The sequence below is a fragment of the Drosophila subpulchrella genome, chromosome 3L (genome assembly GCF_014743375.2).
Source record: "Drosophila subpulchrella strain 33 F10 #4 breed RU33 chromosome 3L, RU_Dsub_v1.1 Primary Assembly, whole genome shotgun sequence".
Classification (NCBI taxonomy): domain Eukaryota; kingdom Metazoa; phylum Arthropoda; class Insecta; order Diptera; family Drosophilidae; genus Drosophila; species Drosophila subpulchrella.
In genome coordinates this window covers 21,736,097-21,754,551 of record NC_050612.1, presented here as the reverse complement: position 1 = coordinate 21,754,551, position 18,455 = coordinate 21,736,097, and the positions used below count along the sequence as shown (strand labels likewise).

Here is an 18,455-nt window from a genome sequence, read left to right as displayed (position 1 = left end):
AAACTGGTTTGCAAGCTTGGGCTTAATTACAATGCGCTTTCTTGCTCATTTTGTTGTTGTTGTTGTTGCTGTTGCCTTTTGCATTCGTGTTTCTTACCTGCTTTTTGGTTTTGGCTTTGTTATTGCGCTTACTAAACAATTTTTCAGTGTGTGTGCGCGCAGATTATTGACCTTGATTAAACATTTGTTGCTGCCTGTTGTTCTGTGTGATGTTGTTCTTTTTTTGTGTGTCACGCAAATGCAAAATGCTAAATATCGCTCTCTTAATTACACGTTACAATTGTTGTGAAATTCTCACAGGCGGAGAGTGAGAGAATGATAGGAAGGGAGTGGGGGGGGGGGGGGGGGGGGGATCTGCTGCGTTAGCGAAATGTTAACCTAAAATAGCATTGTTTTTGGGCCACAAACAAAAAGAGCAGCAAAAAGAGAATGTGTGCGCGTGTGGGTGAACGAGAACGAGTGCACGCCTAGCGGCACTTTGTCTCCCAAACAACCACTCTCTCTTACTCGCTACTTTCCACAGAGCGACTTGCTGCCACCTCTCTCTTTCCCAGCGAGTGAAAGAGAGGAGCAGCAACATGTGCACAAACCACACGTGCTAAAAAAAAAAATACACCCACACAGACAGGCCGAGTGTGTGTGCGTGTGTTTGTGGAATTTGCATTGAGCAGTCGCCGTCGATTCCGATTCCCCGATTCCCGATTCCGATTCACCCGATTACGATTCCTGTTCCGAAGCTTTAAAGTTGGAAAAAAGGGGGGAAGATGCGGATATACAGCAGCTGTGATGGGATGGTGGAAATGCATGAAAAGTGGAATGACCAGTATCTTTTTATCGAAAGTCAATGTAAAATTGGAAATGCAATCGAGGAATGTTTTGTTTGAAAAACTACTTTTTAACAGAAGCCCTATAATTTAACTTGAAATAGATTGTATGATGTATTCAAATATCTATTATTATTTTAAGACCAATAAAATAAAACTGTGTTTAGTTTATAACTTTTTAATTTCATAAGATAGCGACACTATAGAAGGACTACTTTTTTTCGAAGTCTATGAAATTGAAAAGAAATGATTTTTTCGAAATCAATTTTTTTTAATCCTTTCAAGTATATCTATTTAACATTTTTTGTAAACATTCTACTTTGTTTGCCTAAGCTTGAAGTCATTTTTAGTTCTTTGTTTTTAAATTGTTTGTTTGTCGTTCCGTTTTGTTTCGCTTCGTCTCTCGATTTTCATTTGTTTGTTTGCTGAGAGAGCGGCTGAAGCTGCAGTTGTTGTTGCTTTTGTTTTTGCTGGCCTACCCTTGTGGGCTTTTTTTTATTTTATTTTTGGCGAGCTTTGAACTTTTTGCCTTTGGGTAGTGTGTCAATGTGTGTGTGTATGACCTCAGAGAAGAAGAGAAACGAAGAAGAGCCGGCTTGCAGGATGGAAATTGGAAGTGGATGTGGGGTTGGAATGGGAAATATGGAGATGGTGGGATAATAATAGTGGTGAGGAAGAGAGCAGGAGGCGGAGGCAGACTCTCTCACGCACTCACTTACACACACTGGCATAATCGTACATTGCCCTTTTATGTCCATGTGTTCGTGTGAGTTTTTAAGCGTCGTTGTAAAAAAAAACTCACGCTGATCTCATTGAAGAGAAATAACAACAAAATTAGTTATTAAACGGATTCTGTTTTTTCGCTTTGTTTGTTATTTATCCATGTTGTTTACCTTTACGTAATTATCTTTGCAACATTGCTGGCCAAAAAGACAATCAAGTAGAAGCAGGAGAAATCAGTGCAGGCGTGGGAATCTAGGAGGAAGAGAGAAAGAGAGAGTTAACACACAAGTATGTGTGTGTGTGTGAATGTGTGGGTGGTGGATGCTTGGAATTTTCCAAAAATTTCTAGACTGCCCTTTTTGTTTTACAAATCCATTCCCTCCGCTCTCTGCTTCCTCTTTCCCACTCTCTTCCTTCGCTTTACTCACTGCCCTTTTCCTTTTGTTTTCAAGTGTTTGAACTTCCGCTTTGGGATTTGTATTTTGTTGCCTGGCGGCTTTTTCTCGAACTCTCTTTTTCCTCTCTTCTTACCTTGCATTTTTACATATTCCGTTGCACACAAAATTTTATCTTTATCCGCTTTAATTTTTATTAGTACCGCTCTGCGCCTCTCTTTTTGGCATTCTACCTATCTCGCTCTAAGTTTGTTTGTCATCTTTAGAAAAAACAACACAAATACGAACGAAAACAAAACAATAACAAAAATGAATAGCCTTAAAAGTTTTGTTTTTGAGGCGTGCGCGCGTCGTTGACTTCTCTTTTGCGGGAAAGAGAGAGGGAGAATAGTTGGAGGGGGGAAGAAAGAGCGGTTGATTGTTTTGCGTTGTAGAAGTCTCTTCTCATTGTTTTTCTTATTGTTGTAAATTCAATTTCATTTCCCCTCCACTTGTTTTTGTTTTTTGGGTATTTTCCACTTTTGCATTTCAATGAAACCCCGAATTCTATTAGAAACTTAAGTGCCAGATAATTACCATATATTGTAATACACCCGGTATTTGAAAATCCATCGAGATCTGGGAACTTGGGAACTTTTTACATGTGGGTATTTAAGAAGGGATTTCCACACGCCCATACAAATTGAGAAGACTTGTAAATACCATATAGAATGTTTGTGTTAAAATACTGGTAGTTGGAAAGATACTGCATAAGGCAATAACCTATTGATCTTTAATATTTTATTACTATCTAATGAGTTTACTAAATGACCAATGGTTATTAACACTTTCTCTAGGCCTTGTTAATCTGTTAATTAAATACTATATTCTTTTAAAAATAGTACTCATATTAAGATAGATAGATACAAAAAAGTATTATATATTTAAAGGAATTCAATTTAAATAGAAAGGCGAACGAAGAAGTCTAAGGGTTAAATATTCGTTTTACTTTTACTTAATTTAATTAATTTGTATAATAATTCAAAAAATTTTCTTTTATTTTAGCCAACCAAGCACTTTGGAATGGCACCTGGAAAGGAGCCCTCACCTACGAGTGCCGATCGCTGCTCTTCAAGGCGCTGCACAATCTCATGGAGAGGTAATTATTATAAAGAACTTTAAATCGAATTAAAGCTAATACTTATAATCCAATACTTATTATAGATTCGTGCTCACCAAGGACATTGTTCGATTTGGCAAATGGTTTGTGCAGCCCTGCACCTCCAGCGACCGTCTCTTTGGACGCAGGTACGTGATCTATATGTGGGGATTCCCCACTGGGAATATATAACCCCATAGGATATAGGCCCTATATTATGTGAAAATGCTGAAAATGTTGTCCAATTCGCAATACGGCCATATCCCAGAATACAGAATTCAGGAACTCTGTGCAATGACATTGAAGCTTGTGACATTGCATCGTTCTTCCTGTGACACTTTTAAACCATTGCATTATTTTTGATAGCCCCGAAAATAATAATGCGTATGTAATTTGCTTCTAACATTACGAAATGGATAATAAACCATTAAACCATTTATAGGAAAAGCCATAAAAGATCCATAAAATTTTATGATAATTTGGTTTTTTATGTTTATAGACTTCACATATCCGTTAATTTATAACGTTGGCGATTAACTTATTAACTGTAAATTTAATATATTGCCTAAATACCATTAAATGAATTTTCTTATATATAATTTCAATATTTTTATTAAAGAAAACAAGTTTAAAATCATTTGCCCTCTGAAATATCCTTTGCTAATTCTCCAATATCTTATTCTTTCAGCTCCCAACACTTGTCCTTCTCATTCACGTTCTTCGTTCACGGCGACACAGTTTGCGCCTCCATAGATTTGCGCGAACATCCCGCCGTGCGTCCGCTGACCAAGGAGCATTTGGCCGAGGCGGCGGCCGCCTTTGCAGCCTCCAGTTCTCCGCCAGGATCGACCGGATCTGCGGCGTCAGCGGGCGGAGCAGTGCCTAATCCTGGTCAGGAAGCAAATGGCGCCGGAATGGAGCCACTCGATGGTGGCGAGGGCGCAGCCAAGGCAGCGCCACCGGCGCATGCGCGCAAGGTGATGTTGGCCCCCTTCGGAATTGCGGCCATACTCACCGGCAATAGCTATAAGGCCAGCGATCCCATAGCCGAGAAGATCCTCGAGGACTGGGCCTCGTTTTTTCCGCTGTGCAATAAGGACAACTCGGATGTGCCACCCGTGGTGGAAGTGGTGTCGGGTGAGTAACCACCTAAAGATATATTCCCTTGACTTGACCTAATCGATGTCGTTTATTTCCTAACCCTCAGGTGGTCATAAGATGTATCATCCCACGAACTACGTACTAGTCACCGACCTGGACGACATGGAGCACATGGAGTTCGTCGAGATGCAGAAGATGCAGAGCTCAGTGGGTGGAGCGGCGGCCGAGGCAGCTGTCCTGGCCTCGCTCTCCTGCCCACCGGGCTCGGCGTCTGCCCCTCCTTCCCTGGGAGCAGCTCCTTCTGCTACAGCGATTCCCGTGGGTCCGGCTTCCCTCAACGCTCCAGGAGCAGGAGCCACCGCGTCATCCGCCGCCAAAGAGGTATCCCGCAAGGCGGCCCCCCAAGCCGTCAGCGCCCTGGAACGTCTCGCCTTCCAGCCCTACTACGATCAACGGCCCACCTCGGGCTTCACCTTCAATACCAACAATACTCACATACCCGCCTCGGCTGCCGTGGAAATGCCGGAACGCACCTGGCAGGATTGCGTGATGAACACGCTCCACGTGGATGCAGCAGCAGCGGCGGCAGCAGCAGCAGTGGCATCTTCAACGCCCGCCTCGGGAACCGGAACATCTGCCGATGGCGATGAGAACGAGCAGAATAAACCGCCGCAGCAGGATTCCAAGCAACTGGTGCAGCAGCAGATTCAGCAGCAGCAGCAGCAGCAACGTCAGAAGCTCTGGAACTTTGTGGATCCCATGCAAAAGGCGCCCTGCATATGCACCAAGTGAGTTTCGTCCTTTTAGTCATTTTTAGAGTAATTTCCCTGCTCTGTTACTTACTCTCCATATGCAAGGGTATTTATCCAATCTCTAGAGGTTTTCAAACTGTAGCTTAAGTGTCTGGTAGTTTGTGAGTTTTGCAATTTTTATCGAGGTTCTTTAAAATCCTATGTAGCTAAGGGGTTTAAAATTAATTGAACAAATACAAAGATACATTTTATGTAACTTTTTTATATCATTTAATTTTTTAAGAATAATTTGAAGATATCTAAAGGTACCAAATTTTGAAGTTCTTTGGGATTCAAAGATCCTTTTTGTTTTCTTTATAACTTCAAGGTTTATTTTTATAATGCTTTCATTTCTAGAGATGCGCGTGTTTTTTCTAGTTATGACCCTTTTTGCTGCCTCCATTAGAATAACCATTTTTTACATTATGCATATAAGATTAATATGATTTTGATGTAGTGGAGATGATGTTGTGCTCCCTCCAAGAACCTAAAAACCCCTTAAAACACCAAAAGATACCGCTTTGATGGCATGCCTAAAAAAAGTACCTTTACCTTTGCAAACATTAGGCAGTTAAAGGCGGTAGTTGACCTTCTTTTTACTGTTATCTGTGCATGCGATAGGCAATAGATTTTTTCCGTTTCCCTTTTTTTTCTATACAATTTTTTTCTTGAGTTACCTAACCCACACAGCAGCAGCAGCAATAAAATAAAATTAAAACTTCAGCCAAGAGACAGAGCTACGAAAGCGAAGCGTTTAAAAATTGTGTTGCTTAGTGTCTAAAACCGAAAACAAAAACCAAAAAAACAAATTTCAGCGCCCAATGCAGCAGCAGCAGCAGCAGCAGTGGCAACAGCAACAACATTAGCAATATCAGCAACAACAAGCGACAACAGCAACCGCTGGGATCGCCGGCACTGCGGGCAGCAGTCACCGGTGCCAGTGGCAATAAGTCGTCGTCTTCATCATCATCATCGTCGTCGTCTTCGTCGTCGTTGTCCTACCAGCAACATTACCATCAGCAACATCTGCAGCAGCAACAGCAGCAGCAACAGCGACCGGGAACACCTGTGCCGCCGGCAGCAGCAGCAGTAGCAGCAACATCGCATCATTCCAGTTCCCTGAGCAACACTTCCGCCTCCAATTCTTCCGCGACCGCCCTCCGGCGTCACAATGTGCCGTTCCACAAGCGGTTGCTCCACTCGCTGGCATCCACCGCCTCCTCCACGGCCTCCACATTTAGAGCCAAAAACCACAGCAACACCACAACAGACACCAATATACCAAAACAAAGGTTTGTGTGTTGAGTGGAGTGAAGTGAAGTGGCGTCTGTCCATTATAGCCAGTGCTGCCTCTGTTTTAGTTTAACGCTATTCAGTTTTCTCTTTTTTATATACTAATGCGGTCAAAGTAAAAGCACGGGGGATTATAAGAGGATTTACATGTATATTTTTTTAAAGAATTTATCAAAAGTAATCTGAATTTGTTAAATGGTTTTGGGATTCCGGTTGGTAATTAATAAAATTAACAATAATACATAAATGGAACACCTTCTGGAACACCTTATACCTGTTAAAAATGTTTAATAATAACTTCACCCTATGTTTAAACTCCCTAAAATAATACAAAATACATAAGGATCCCTTTATGAAAACAATATATTGACCTTAAAATTTTGTAAACTAATATCTAATATTTCATGTGAAGTGTATTTATTTTAGTTTACGATGATAAAGTAAATAATGTTAGAGAAAGGTATATATTGAAGGCTTTTATCTTGACCGCTACTGTATAGACCACCCGTCCTCTTACTTTCGCTCTTTCTCCGCATTTATATATTTTTCTATCCACTCTCTTCACACGCTCTGTTAACCTTATGATTTCTTATGTTTAATAATTTTGTTGGTTGGTTTTGAGCATATTATTTCTGACCCCTAACAAACACACTGGAATCAAAGAAAGGGGCGCATTTTAATTCACCACGCCCCCCAAAAAAAAAGGAGTCAGCACACACACACAAACAAACATTCGCGCGTGGCCATCTTGCAATAACAATTTCTAATTCTAATTCACTTAATCGTTCTTGGTAAATGGTAAACTAGCAAACATTTAAAATGAAAACAAAGCAACGCTAAGGAAACACAAAAGACTGCAGGCAATGATATAATAACCAATTGTATAATATATTCCATTTTGAGGACATACAACACGTTTTGTAGAACTTAACTAGCTTAGTATCTACTGCCCCCCACTCTCGACCAACCCCCAAATCCACTCCCCCATTGCCGTTCTCATTTTCTCATGGCCCGTTTTGAACATACTCGATACTGGATTGAGTATGAGTATCCGGTAGATACACGGTTTATAGTTATTTGGTTTTGGTGCCGCATGCATCTTTGTTTTATTCTTCCAGGTCTCATGCATTTTGTGGAATGATTTTGATATACTTTGCTGGTTTTCCTATTTGTAAATAACAATAGCACATATAATATAAATAATATTGGTGTTTTAGAAATCTATACATTTTATAAAGAAAAATGATTTAAATGTCTTAAGGAAAGTAATTAAAATATTATCTTTTTTAAAGACATCGAAATGTTTACTTTTTCTTATAAATTTGTAAAGATCTTATTAGCACATCTTAAAAATTATTTTATTTTGCAGCTGTGAAGGTTTTATTTAATATACTTAATCCCCAAACAATGGATGTGGTTTTTGTTTAATTATGCTTATGGTTATTTTTGGGACACATTATTGCTGTAGTATCCCAAGCAATATAATATAATATTATTTGAAATGATTAATATACACGCATACCTGTGTATCCATAGCTACATTATCCGTAGTTTGAGCATTGTATATAACCTTTCTAAAAAACGAGACACCACTTAATCTTCTAGCGATGTTTTAACGATAATGCTAATTATTGTATTTCAACTTTCATTTTTTCACAGACATCTGGGGAATACACCTCATGGAACGCCACATGGTGGGGCCTCGACGTACTCCCGGAACTCCTTGGGTGGCGACTCCTCGATGCCAGTGGCCTCCGTTGAATCACCAGCTACACCGGCTCCCTCTCCGCATCCAAATTCGGCGCACTCGCAACCGACATCCGTGCCGCCCGCTGAGCAAGTGAGTGCAAGTGACGACCCCAAAAACATATAACCAGGATTCTAGCCAGCTAATTTTACTAACACGTGGTTCTCTTTTCCCCCCACACAGCTACTCAACATGAGTCCCCATGCGCCCACTTCCGTTTCCAATCTGCAGCAGCCGCCAACGCCCATTGACCATCTGCTGGACAAGAATACACCGGCGCCGACGCCAACGGATCAGCACGACAACAAGAGCATTACGGCCTCGCCTTATGTCCATCAGACGCCCAGCGTTGAGCCGCCCTCCTATACGGATCATGCGACCGGCGGAGGAGCATCTGGTGGTCAATCAATGGGCACTGGACCGGGCAGTGTGCCCGCCCAGCAACCGGCCACGCCCACAGCAGCAACTTCAGCTGCAGGAGCCGGACCTGGAGGAGCTTCCAACGCAATTGGAGGATCTGCGGTGGGAACTATTAGCGTCAAGAAGCTTGAGATGCAGCAGCAGACTCCATCGGCAGCAATGGCCATCAAACAGGAGCCGGGCGTTCAAGGGCGGGGGGCAGGAGGCGTGACCACCACCACGGAGGCCATGAACAACTTGAGGCGCCTGTATAACCCGCCGAAGTTGACGTTAAAGGATCCGGACAGCTTCTACGATGACGAGTGGCTCAAGGAGGTTATCTACGACTTTCAGTACCAGGAGAACTGGTAAGGATTCTTGATTCTTGGTTAAACCTCTGTTACCCTACAAAACAGCACTCTAATATATGATCTTCCTCACCACAGGGACTATCTGACGGTGAAGCGTCCGAAACTGGATAAGCAACGTAGGCCGAGGTATGCCAAGAACCTGTACGAGGGACACACGCACGTGAAGCCCCTGATGCCATCGCCGGGATCCGTTTATGGCTCGCAGCTGCTCTCGCTGGATGTCTCAGCAACTTCAGCGGGAGGAGGAGTCGGAGGATCAGCGGCGGGCAGTTCCAGCGGTGGATTAGTCGGCATTGCCAACAGCACAGCCAATGGCAGTGATGCGGAGGCCGATAGCGGGAGCAGCTTTTTCCAGGGCTTGGACATTAAGACAGAGCCCGGATTGCATTCCCCCTCGTGCAAGGAGACCTCAAAGTCCTCGGGCGGGGGCAACAACAGCGGTGGAGGAAGCGGTAGCGGTGGTAATCTGTTCACCGCCGAAGGTCTAAATCCCTCGCTCAACGATCTGGAGCAGTTGTTTGAGACGAGCTCAAACGATGAGTGCAGCAGCGTGCAAATCCACACGCCGCCCGATTCCAATAATCCCTCGAATGGCGGCTGCAGTGCTGTGACCAATACGATCGAAGACCTCAAGCGGAGCACGGCGGTGGCCAGTGCGGTGGTGGCTGCGGCAGCGGCAGCAGCAGCAGCGGCCTCGGGAGCGGGCAATATCCAGGCGGAGGATCTCACCAAGATGTTTCCCACACCGCCGTCTCACGAGCAGCAGCACCCAAACTCGAGTCCCTGCCAAACGGACGTGGTCATGACGGATCTCAGTGTGGACACCACCACAACCAGTATAACCAGCAGTAGTATCACCGCAACCTGCAACACCACCATTACGAGTAGTATCAACAACACCACCACCAGCTGTAGCAACACCAGCAGCAGTATTATCTTGGCAGCCGTGCAAGCTCCCGTCACCGTGGTGGCCATCCAGACTGTTTCCAAGCTGGTGAAGCAGGAGTACAACCTGGAGTTGGGTAGCCCGGTGGAAGAGCCCATCGATGACTGGAACTATGTCTACCGACCACCGCAGCAGGAGAAGTTTGTGGGTTCCACTCGCTATGCTCCACTGACCAACCTGCCTAGCCAGACGCAACCGCCGTTAAGTTTGCCTCCGGGATGTTTTTACCAACCCACTTGGAGTAATCATAAATCCAGAGCAGCCACGCTGGCCAAAGCTGCGCAGGCTCAGCAGCAGCAGCACCAGAAGCATCAGGCCCTTCAGCAGCGCATCCAATTGCATCAACAGAAGTTGCAGCAACTCCAGCACCAGCATCATCAGCAGCAACAAGCGGCGGCCGCCGCAGCAGCAGCGGCAGCGGGAGGAGTGGGCCACCAGAAGCACCAGCATCAGCATCTTCATGATCTTTTGTCAGCAGCACCGAGGACACCACTAACGCCTTCTACAGTCCCCCAACCGTTGAGCAGCGGCGGCAGTCAGTTGTTGCTGAATCAGTTGAACTGCCCACAGGCGCCGCCCGGCAGCTCCATGCAGCAACTAATGCATCGAGCGGGAATGTCACCCATTTCACCAGGACCCGGGATGGGTCCTTATGCCGCCCGAAGCAGTCCAATGTCGAGGGCGACTCCCACGCATCCGCCACCACCATATCCCTATGACTTGGCTGTGGCCAGTCCAGCTACCTCTACATCGTCATACTTGAACCGGCCACTCCACTCGCAGGAGCATCCGCACATGCATGGAATGGGCGGCGGAGGAGCAGGAGGCGTTGGAGGTCCTGGACAAGGAGCTGGCGGACACATGGGCATGATGCCCTACACTGGCGATGCGGGCATTGCCAGTGGTGGAACAGCGATGACAGCCGGGCACTCGAGTCTGCTCCAGGAGCTACCAGAAGTGAACTCTGTCCTGGTAAACATCCTGCTGTACGATACCGCTTTGAATGTCTTCCGGGATCACAACTTCGATAGCAGCAGTGTGTGCGTGTGCAATGCGGATACGCAAAAGATTGGCAATATTCGGGGAGCGGATTCCGGAGTATATGTACCCCTGCCCGGCATTAGCTTTAACCCGTTTCCGACTGGTGGAGGAGGAGGGGGAGGAGGATCAGGAGGAACTGCGGCTGGACAGCGGGTGCTTAATGGACCCAGTTCCGCTGGTTTTGGCGGCATGCGGATGATCAGTGCCTTTGGGGGCTCGCCGGCCTCCGTTTCGATGCCTGGAGCTGGCTCCGGACATGGTCACGGCCCGAACGGCGGCTCCAACTCGTCATCCTGCACGCCGCCCAGCACCAATGTCCATATCACTGGCTATGTGGACGATGACCCGGTGGAGTGTACGTGTGGCTTTAGCGCAGTGGTCAATCGAAGACTATCCCACCGCGCTGGACTCTTCTACGAGGATGAGGTGGAGATCACGGGAATAGCGGATGATCCGGGCAGAAATAAGCAGCCCACGTTACTCAGTATCATCCAGAGTCTCAGCAGGAAGAACCAGATCAAGCCGGGACCGGGAGAAACGAGTTCTGCCTTGGAGAAAATCGGAGCAGGAGGAGTGGCAAGTGGACAACTGGAACAACTGACGCATGCTGTCTTTGACCTGCTATTGGATCAGTGCTCCATCATCCAGACCTCCAGTAGTTCCGTGCACAGAGCCCTTCAATCCCATCGGAGGCGAATGTCCCGTCAACGAAGAATCTTTGGCACCAATGGAGCACCCACCGCCTCGTTGGCATCGATTGCAAATGTTCTAGAGTTTATGGATGCACACGACGTGATCAGCTTGGCTCTAGAGCAGGCGAGATTGGCGTTCGAAAGCCAGCGGATGGACAACATGATGGACTTTCATGGTAATGGGAGCAGTAGCTCCCATCAGCAGCAACAACTCACAGCCTTTCATGCACCACCACCTGCGTTGCGTCATAAGCTGGCGGGGATTGGCGCTGGTCGGTTGACGGTCCACAAGTGGCCATATCTCCCCGTGGGCTTCACCCGCAGCAACAAGGAGATTGTGCGCACCATGAATGCGATACAGCCGATGCTGCAGAATGCCTTCCACTGCAAGTCAAGGGGTGGATCAGGCTCCAAGGACGCCAGTTCGTATAATACAGTGAGTGGACCGCTCACCTGGCGGCAGTTCCATCGCCTGGCAGGTCGTGCATCCGGACAGTGTGAGCCGCAACCCATACCTTCGGTGGTGGTGGGATACGAAAAGGATTGGATCTCGGTGGCACCTCATTCCATCCACTACTGGGATAAGTTTCTCTTGGAACCATACTCATATGCCAGGGATGTGGTCTACCTGGTGGTGTGTCCGGACAACGAGCATGTGGCCGGTTGCACTCGCAGCTATTTCCGTGAACTGAGCAGCACCTACGAGATGTGCAAGCTGGGCAAACACACGCCCATTCGAGGTTGGGAAGGTATCCTTCAGGTGGGCGCTGCTCGCAACAACGTGCCCACGGATCGGGAAACCACTCCGTTAGATGAATGGTTGCGTACTTTGGAGCATACTGCTCTAGCGGAGCAAATTCGTCGTTATGCAGTGGCTTTTATTCACCAATTGGCTCCATATTTGAGTCGAGTGCCTAATGATAAGACGCTGCTGAATCCACCCGATGGTTCTGGAAATTCAAACTCCAAGGGAGGCAGCTCTTCATCCTCGAACAGCTCTTCAGTCACTGGATTGCCTGGCGGGGATTTACCCACGGATCACATCAAGCTCGAACCGGGTACAGAACCTCCAGTTCAGCCGATGGAAACCAACGAAATAAAACAGGAACCAGGCACAGGAAAGGGTGGATCTGCAGCAGGTGATACCAAACCTGCCCTGATCCTAGGCGATCCATTGGGCATGGGCGAGACTTTGGAAGACATCAACCCATCGGCAATTGTCCTCTATGTGGTCAATCCGTTTACCTTTGCCTCGGATAGCTGTGAACTGGAGCGACTGGCTTTAATTGCTCTGCTTCGTTGCTACGCGGAACTCCTGAAAGCTGTTCCAGATTCTGTGCGATCGCAGATGAACATACAGATTATATCACTGGAATCCGTAATGGAACTGGGACCCTGTGGCAATAGAAAGCGCTTCTCCGATGAGATTAGGTGCCTGGCCCTGAATATTTTTTCGCAGTGCCGGCGACATTTGGTGCACGCGCAATCCGTGAAAAGTCTTACGGGCTTTGGAACAGCCGCCAATATGGAGGCCTTCCTCAAGACCAAGGACGAACCCAATCGCCGGGCCTACAAGATGTACACCGCTCCCTTTGTTTTGGCACCGATGCACGAGAGGAATGACAAAACGGACTTCTCCAGATCGGCGGGCAGTATGCATGGACAGAATGAACATCGTTACTCGGTGATGTACTGCAATTACTGCCTAAGCGAGGATCAGGCCTGGCTTCTGGCCACCGCCACAGATGAACGGGGCGAGTTGCTGGAAAAGATCTGCATCAATATCGATGTGCCGAATCGGGCGAGAAGAAGGAAAGCTCCCGCTCGCTATGTAGCACTGAAGAAACTGACAGACTTCATCATGGGAATCATCTCGCAGACATCACAGATGTGGCGATTGGTTATCGGCCGCATTGGAAGGATAGGACACAGTGAACTGAAGTCGTGGAGTTACTTGCTCAGCAAGCAGCAGCTCCAGAAGGCCTCCAAGCAATTCAAAGACATGTGCAAGCAATGTACACTGATGTATCCACCCACCATCTTAAGTGCCTGCCTGGTGACCCTGGAGCCGGATGCCAAGCTGCGGGTGATGCCCGATCAGTTTACGCCGGATGAGCGCTTCTCACAGATCTCCATGCAGAATCCGCTGGCCACGCCGCAGGACGTGACCTGCACCCACATCCTGGTATTTCCCACCAGCGCCGTCTGTGCGGTATGTGTTATAAGAAAGTTTAATTAAAATGTCTGAATGTTTATGAGTTGTGTTCGCTTGCAGCCCTTTACACGCCAATTTCAGAACGAGCCGCAAGTAGATGACGACTTCCTCACCTTTGAAGAGGAGGGCAACGATGACTTTGACGATGCGGAAATCGGAGACCTCTTGTGGGGGGACAGTAAGTACTTGCGCAATTAACAGCGCTCGCCTTCATTTACTAAGAGTTATGTTTTCTTAAACTAGCTCATATAGACAGGGTTTCCAATCATGGTAGTCCGGGACGCATGGATGACAACCGCAGCTGGCAGAGCGCCGGTGGCAATAACTTCAAGTGCACGCCGCCACAGGAAGTGGAAGAGGTGGGTGATCCATCTAGTTGAGGTCTTAGTCAGACATTTATTAACTCTCCCTGTAATTTAATTTCAGGTTGGTTCACTCAACCAGCAGCCAATATCAGTGGGCTATATGGTGTCGACGGCACCAACGGGTCGCATGCCCGCTTGGTTCTGGTCCGCCTGTCCGCATCTAGAGGATGTGTGCCCCGTGTTCCTGAAGACGGCCTTACACCTTCATGTGCCGAGTATACAGTCAGCCGACGATATTCTCAATTCGACCAATGCCCATCAGTCGGCCAACGACCATCCGCTGGACTCGACCCTCACGGCGGATGTGTTGCGCTTCGTCCTCGAGGGATACAACGCCCTTTCCTGGCTTGCCCTAGACTCCAACACACACGATCGTCTCTCCTGTCTACCCATCAATGTCCAGACGCTGATGGATCTGTACTATCTGACGGCTGCCATAGCCTAAGGTTCGGGATCTCAGATCTCTGATCATCGATCTCCGGATCACTTCAAAACTGAATCAATCAAACGCAGTCGCATGCTTCCGTTTGCAGAACTTCCACTAGCTATATCAACCTCAGAGAACAGCAAAATAGAGAACCGAAAAGATCGAAAACAGAATCAACACCAAGAAACCTTGAATCGAAGTTAACAGAATCCAAAAACACCAACAGAACAACAAGAGCAATAGCAGCAGTTAACGCAACGCACAGATTACTTAGCATAATCAAACAGAAAACAAAAAACATACAAATACAAGGATCACCGATGATAGCGGCGGATATATAACATTATCGTCTACCGATAAGTCTTGAGCAGCAACAGCATTACTATTTATTAATCGTCGAGAATTTGTAAAAGTGTCAAGTGCAAGAATTGTTTGTTTAGTTTTATTTTTTTATACCATATACATAGGCTGGCGTTCGATTAGTGTTTAATATTTATAAATATACAACAAAAACCGAGGAGCGAATGAGAAAATAGCGAAAAGCAACAACAACAACAACAACAAACAACCACACACATGTAGGCATATAGGTCATATATACAATAGCGAAGTGGAGTTGAAGCGAGTAACATATTTAGCATAAGTAACAAAGTTTGTACATATTTACAACCAATTCGCCGTAAGCAGGAACAGCAGAAGCAACAACAAAGCAAAACAGAAGTGTAATTATACAATTAGTAATTAGTTTACAACAAATTGAACGAGAGGAGGAGGAGATGGAAGGAGGAGACCGTATTTAAATCTAATAAATTAAATCAATAAACTGTGTAAATTTTTGTGCAAAGCGAGAATTAGTTTAAATTTAAATTATACAAGATGAAAGTGTAAAAAACAAACCCCAAAACACACGCATTAAAAGCCCCACACGATGGAAACAAACAAAAACATATAATTAACTGAAACGGTATACTGTAAATTGCATATATAAAAACTATATATATCTGGACGCCAAGCGCAGATGATGAAGGACGATGAGTTAGGAGTAAGAGGAGGACGAGGACAGGATTAGAGTTAGGATGAGCGTTAGGAAGAGTTTTTATTTCGTGTATTTCGTGTGTTTTTTTTGTTGTCTCTTGTATTCGTATAATCCTAGGAAAACATTTTGTACTTCACACAGAAACTGAACACAACCCACAAACAAACAAAAACACACACCACTCACATAGCCAATTTTCTAATAATGAAATACTTAAACGAAAATGTGTACAAATTAATAATAATGCTTGTAAAGAACGGGAAAGCTTTCTACACTCACCAACAAAACAACAAACACAAGAACCACAATTGATTTAGCACGTTGAAACGATTTTCGCCTAGGCTTAAGTTTAAAACAAAATCAATTAAGTGAAAAAAATGGAAAACAATTATTAAACAATGAAATTATTTTTACCTGTGTATTTTAATTAGCATAAATTGTGTAAACAACAAAACCTACGATTACAAAGACGTTTTCTAGTAATTATCAAACACCAACATAAAACACACACACAACACCCCCCACATGCATATCTTTTAAGTAGTTTCGATTTCATTTAGTATTCTATTATTTGTGTAATAAACCGAACTTATTTGCAAACCTGATTTTTCATTATTTCATTTCATTCCGTATCCTATCGCTCAGAGACCCGATTTGCCCCGATCCCACGTAGATCATCCATATCTATATATCACGCAAGTGCACGCTGTAAATAAGGAACCGCTTACAATCATTTTCTAGAAATCGATATTATCGTGCTTGCCGAGTTTTTCCTAGCTAAGGTTTCAGTTGCCACACACACTCTCTCATTCATTTCCCGGGGAAATCAAAAGTCCCCGGGCGCCAATAAAAGCAAATAATTATAGCAATAATTAAGTGTAAAGCACAACAAATGTTTAATGATTAATGAAAACAACCAACTCGAAAAACATTTACCGCAACAATTGACAACAAGCATTCATAGCAAACAAAACCAAGTAAAAAAAAAAAGGAAAAAATATATATGGATTAAAAACCAAAATGGGAACAGTTTTTTAATAAACCAAACTCAGTTTACGAGTTGAAAATTTTCTAAATAACGATTAGCTTAAACTAAGGACAAACCACAATTCACTTGGAAATGGAGTTGAGGAAATGCGAGCGACTAGAAGTTATACACGTTCATTGTAAAGTTAATTTAGGTCAAGTTCAAGGCTTGGAAACTAATTAAAGATTAAACAAAAAAAATAAAAAACCGAAAAAACCACAAAACGCAAAGGAAAATACAAACAAAAAAGTGCATTAAGCGTTGACGAGGAAAACCATTTACTAGCCTAGCCTAAAAAGTATGCAATTATTAAGTTAAATTAGTTTCGAAGGCATAAAAACGATGAGATCCCAGAAAAAATCAGAAAATCGAAGGAAGAGGAGCAATTTAAAATGAGGACAGACATTTGTTTATAAAACAAATGAGCGCATGTTATAGACACCATACACACTATATATATACATATATATATATAGATATATATCGAGATTGGGTACGAGAACATGAATGTCAAAATCTAGCTACAGAATTGCATATTATATATATTATATACAATTAAATATTATATAATGGGCAAAAACAAAATGTTGTTGTAGTAAAATTACAATTAAGTTTTGTTTTGCTACCAAGTCAGAAACGAAACAAGAGCAAAATTGATGAGCAAATAGCAAAGGTCAAAAATGGGTCAAATTTTAAATGTGCAAAGCAAACACGACAAAAACACAAAAAACAAGAACAAATAAAAAACGAAATGCAATTTTTTGTAATTTCTTTACAGATTATTGATTTGTTTGGCAAGCAGGCGATAACAAATACAAACTAAAAAACCATTTTTCAAATAAAACTAACATCAAATTCAAAACTTAACGTGCTTTTCTTATAAGTAGTGGCGTTGGTATGTTTTCCGCTATGGTGCTTTTAAATGTAATGGAATTTTTTGGTGAACGAAGGTTGCGTGCGTCCAACGACCTTATAATGATTGCGCAACGACTTGGCGAACTCCAGACCTCCCGCATGCTTGCATATGTCCCAACCATCTACCAAAATGTCCAGCTCGTAGGAGTTGTTTATGTGCTCCAAGTCATCTGCAAGAAATGAACGTTTGGTTAAGGATTTACAATTATTTTTGAGTGGTGCATTTAAAATATCAAAGAGAAATGTTTTTAGGTTTTTATAATGGTTTTTGTGTTTTTATGGTTTACAGTAAATTTATAGTTTGAATTAATTAATTAATAACAAACACCTTAGCAGTGTGAATTTTTATAGAATACCTCTTTTCTAAAATTTCTGTTCCATGTTTAAATTTAAAGTTTCTTTAAAATATTTCTTTATAAAAAAGAAGGTATACTACTATACTATACTAAAGGTTCCACGATCAGAGCTTTAGGACATTATAACATTATCCAATTCCGTACTTACTGACAACCATCTCCTTGACCTCCCACTCTGCATCGTATCGTTGCCTTAGCAACTGTAGCGTCGCCAGGAGTTGGGAACTCTTTAAGTTGGGGTGGATCCTGTGTGCCGCCACTATTTCGTCTTCCATCCAAAGCGTCAGTCTGTTCAGCATCCGGGCAGTGTTGTCCCTAACCTCGGTCAGCGATTCTAAAATTTTTGTCATCGTGGCCAGAGGACGCTGGAGGCGTAGATATAAATTATTGATACGCTTCTCAGTGGACTGGAGACCCTTCCTTGAGTCCGCATTATTCAGAAGATCCTCGGTGGCAAAGATCCGGCGGTATATAGTGTTGATAAGCTTCATGGCCTCCTGGCCATTCTTAATGCCCGTTTGCCAATAGTCCGCATCCTCGCACACCTGCTCGGACATGGAAGCCATCTCAGCTTTGACATTCGAAATGTCCATTTTTGGAAAGGGAAATGTAAAATTAGCACGTCAATCTAAGCACCTGATTTCGATTGTTTC

General features: G+C 44.3%; 2 protein-coding genes and 1 non-coding gene across 9 annotated transcripts in view; 2 read left to right on the top strand and 1 right to left on the bottom strand.

The window, feature by feature from the left end:
- The window catches only part of LOC119554951 (mediator of RNA polymerase II transcription subunit 13), a 27,885-nt gene extending 10,492 nt beyond the window's left edge, over positions 1-17,393 (top strand). For 5 of the 7 annotated variants that reach the window (XM_037866064.1, XM_037866068.1, XM_037866065.1 and 2 more), the window contains exons 4-14: positions 2,987-3,080; positions 3,146-3,229; positions 3,769-4,217; positions 4,288-4,969; positions 5,788-6,264; positions 7,925-8,105; positions 8,196-8,779; positions 8,858-13,673; positions 13,737-13,854; positions 13,920-14,035; positions 14,103-17,393. In XM_037866064.1, coding sequence (XP_037721992.1) covers positions 2,987-3,080; positions 3,146-3,229; positions 3,769-4,217; positions 4,288-4,969; positions 5,788-6,264; positions 7,925-8,105; positions 8,196-8,779; positions 8,858-13,673; positions 13,737-13,854; positions 13,920-14,035; positions 14,103-14,486 — 7,985 coding nt within the window. In that variant the 3' untranslated portion in view covers positions 14,487-17,393. The remainder of the gene's footprint in view (positions 1-2,986; positions 3,081-3,145; positions 3,230-3,768; positions 4,218-4,287; positions 4,970-5,787; positions 6,265-7,924; positions 8,106-8,195; positions 8,780-8,857; positions 13,674-13,736; positions 13,855-13,919; positions 14,036-14,102) is intronic. The other 2 variants (XM_037866069.1, XM_037866070.1) reach the window with 2 other exon arrangements.
- LOC119555749 lies at positions 3,277-3,420 on the top strand. The gene has a single exon (XR_005219939.1).
- LOC119554952 lies at positions 17,387-18,455 on the bottom strand. The gene is made up of 2 exons (XM_037866072.1): positions 17,951-18,455; positions 17,387-17,616 (listed from the first exon to the last, which is right to left on the bottom strand). Exons 1-2 carry the CDS (start codon positions 18,393-18,395, stop codon positions 17,450-17,452), a joined length of 612 nt encoding a protein of 203 aa, XP_037722000.1. The 5' UTR covers positions 18,396-18,455; the 3' UTR covers positions 17,387-17,449.

Bases quoted from the DNA above. Each gene is read 5' to 3' on its own strand.
- LOC119554952 (XM_037866072.1), bottom strand. From the start codon at position 18,395: ATGGACATTTCGAATGTCAAAGCTGAGATGGCTTCCATGTCCGAGCAG. The intron at 17,617-17,950 runs GTAAGTACGGAA...CATTTCTTGCAG, and splicing joins GGTCAAGGAGATGGTTGTCA to ATGACTTGGAGCACATAAAC.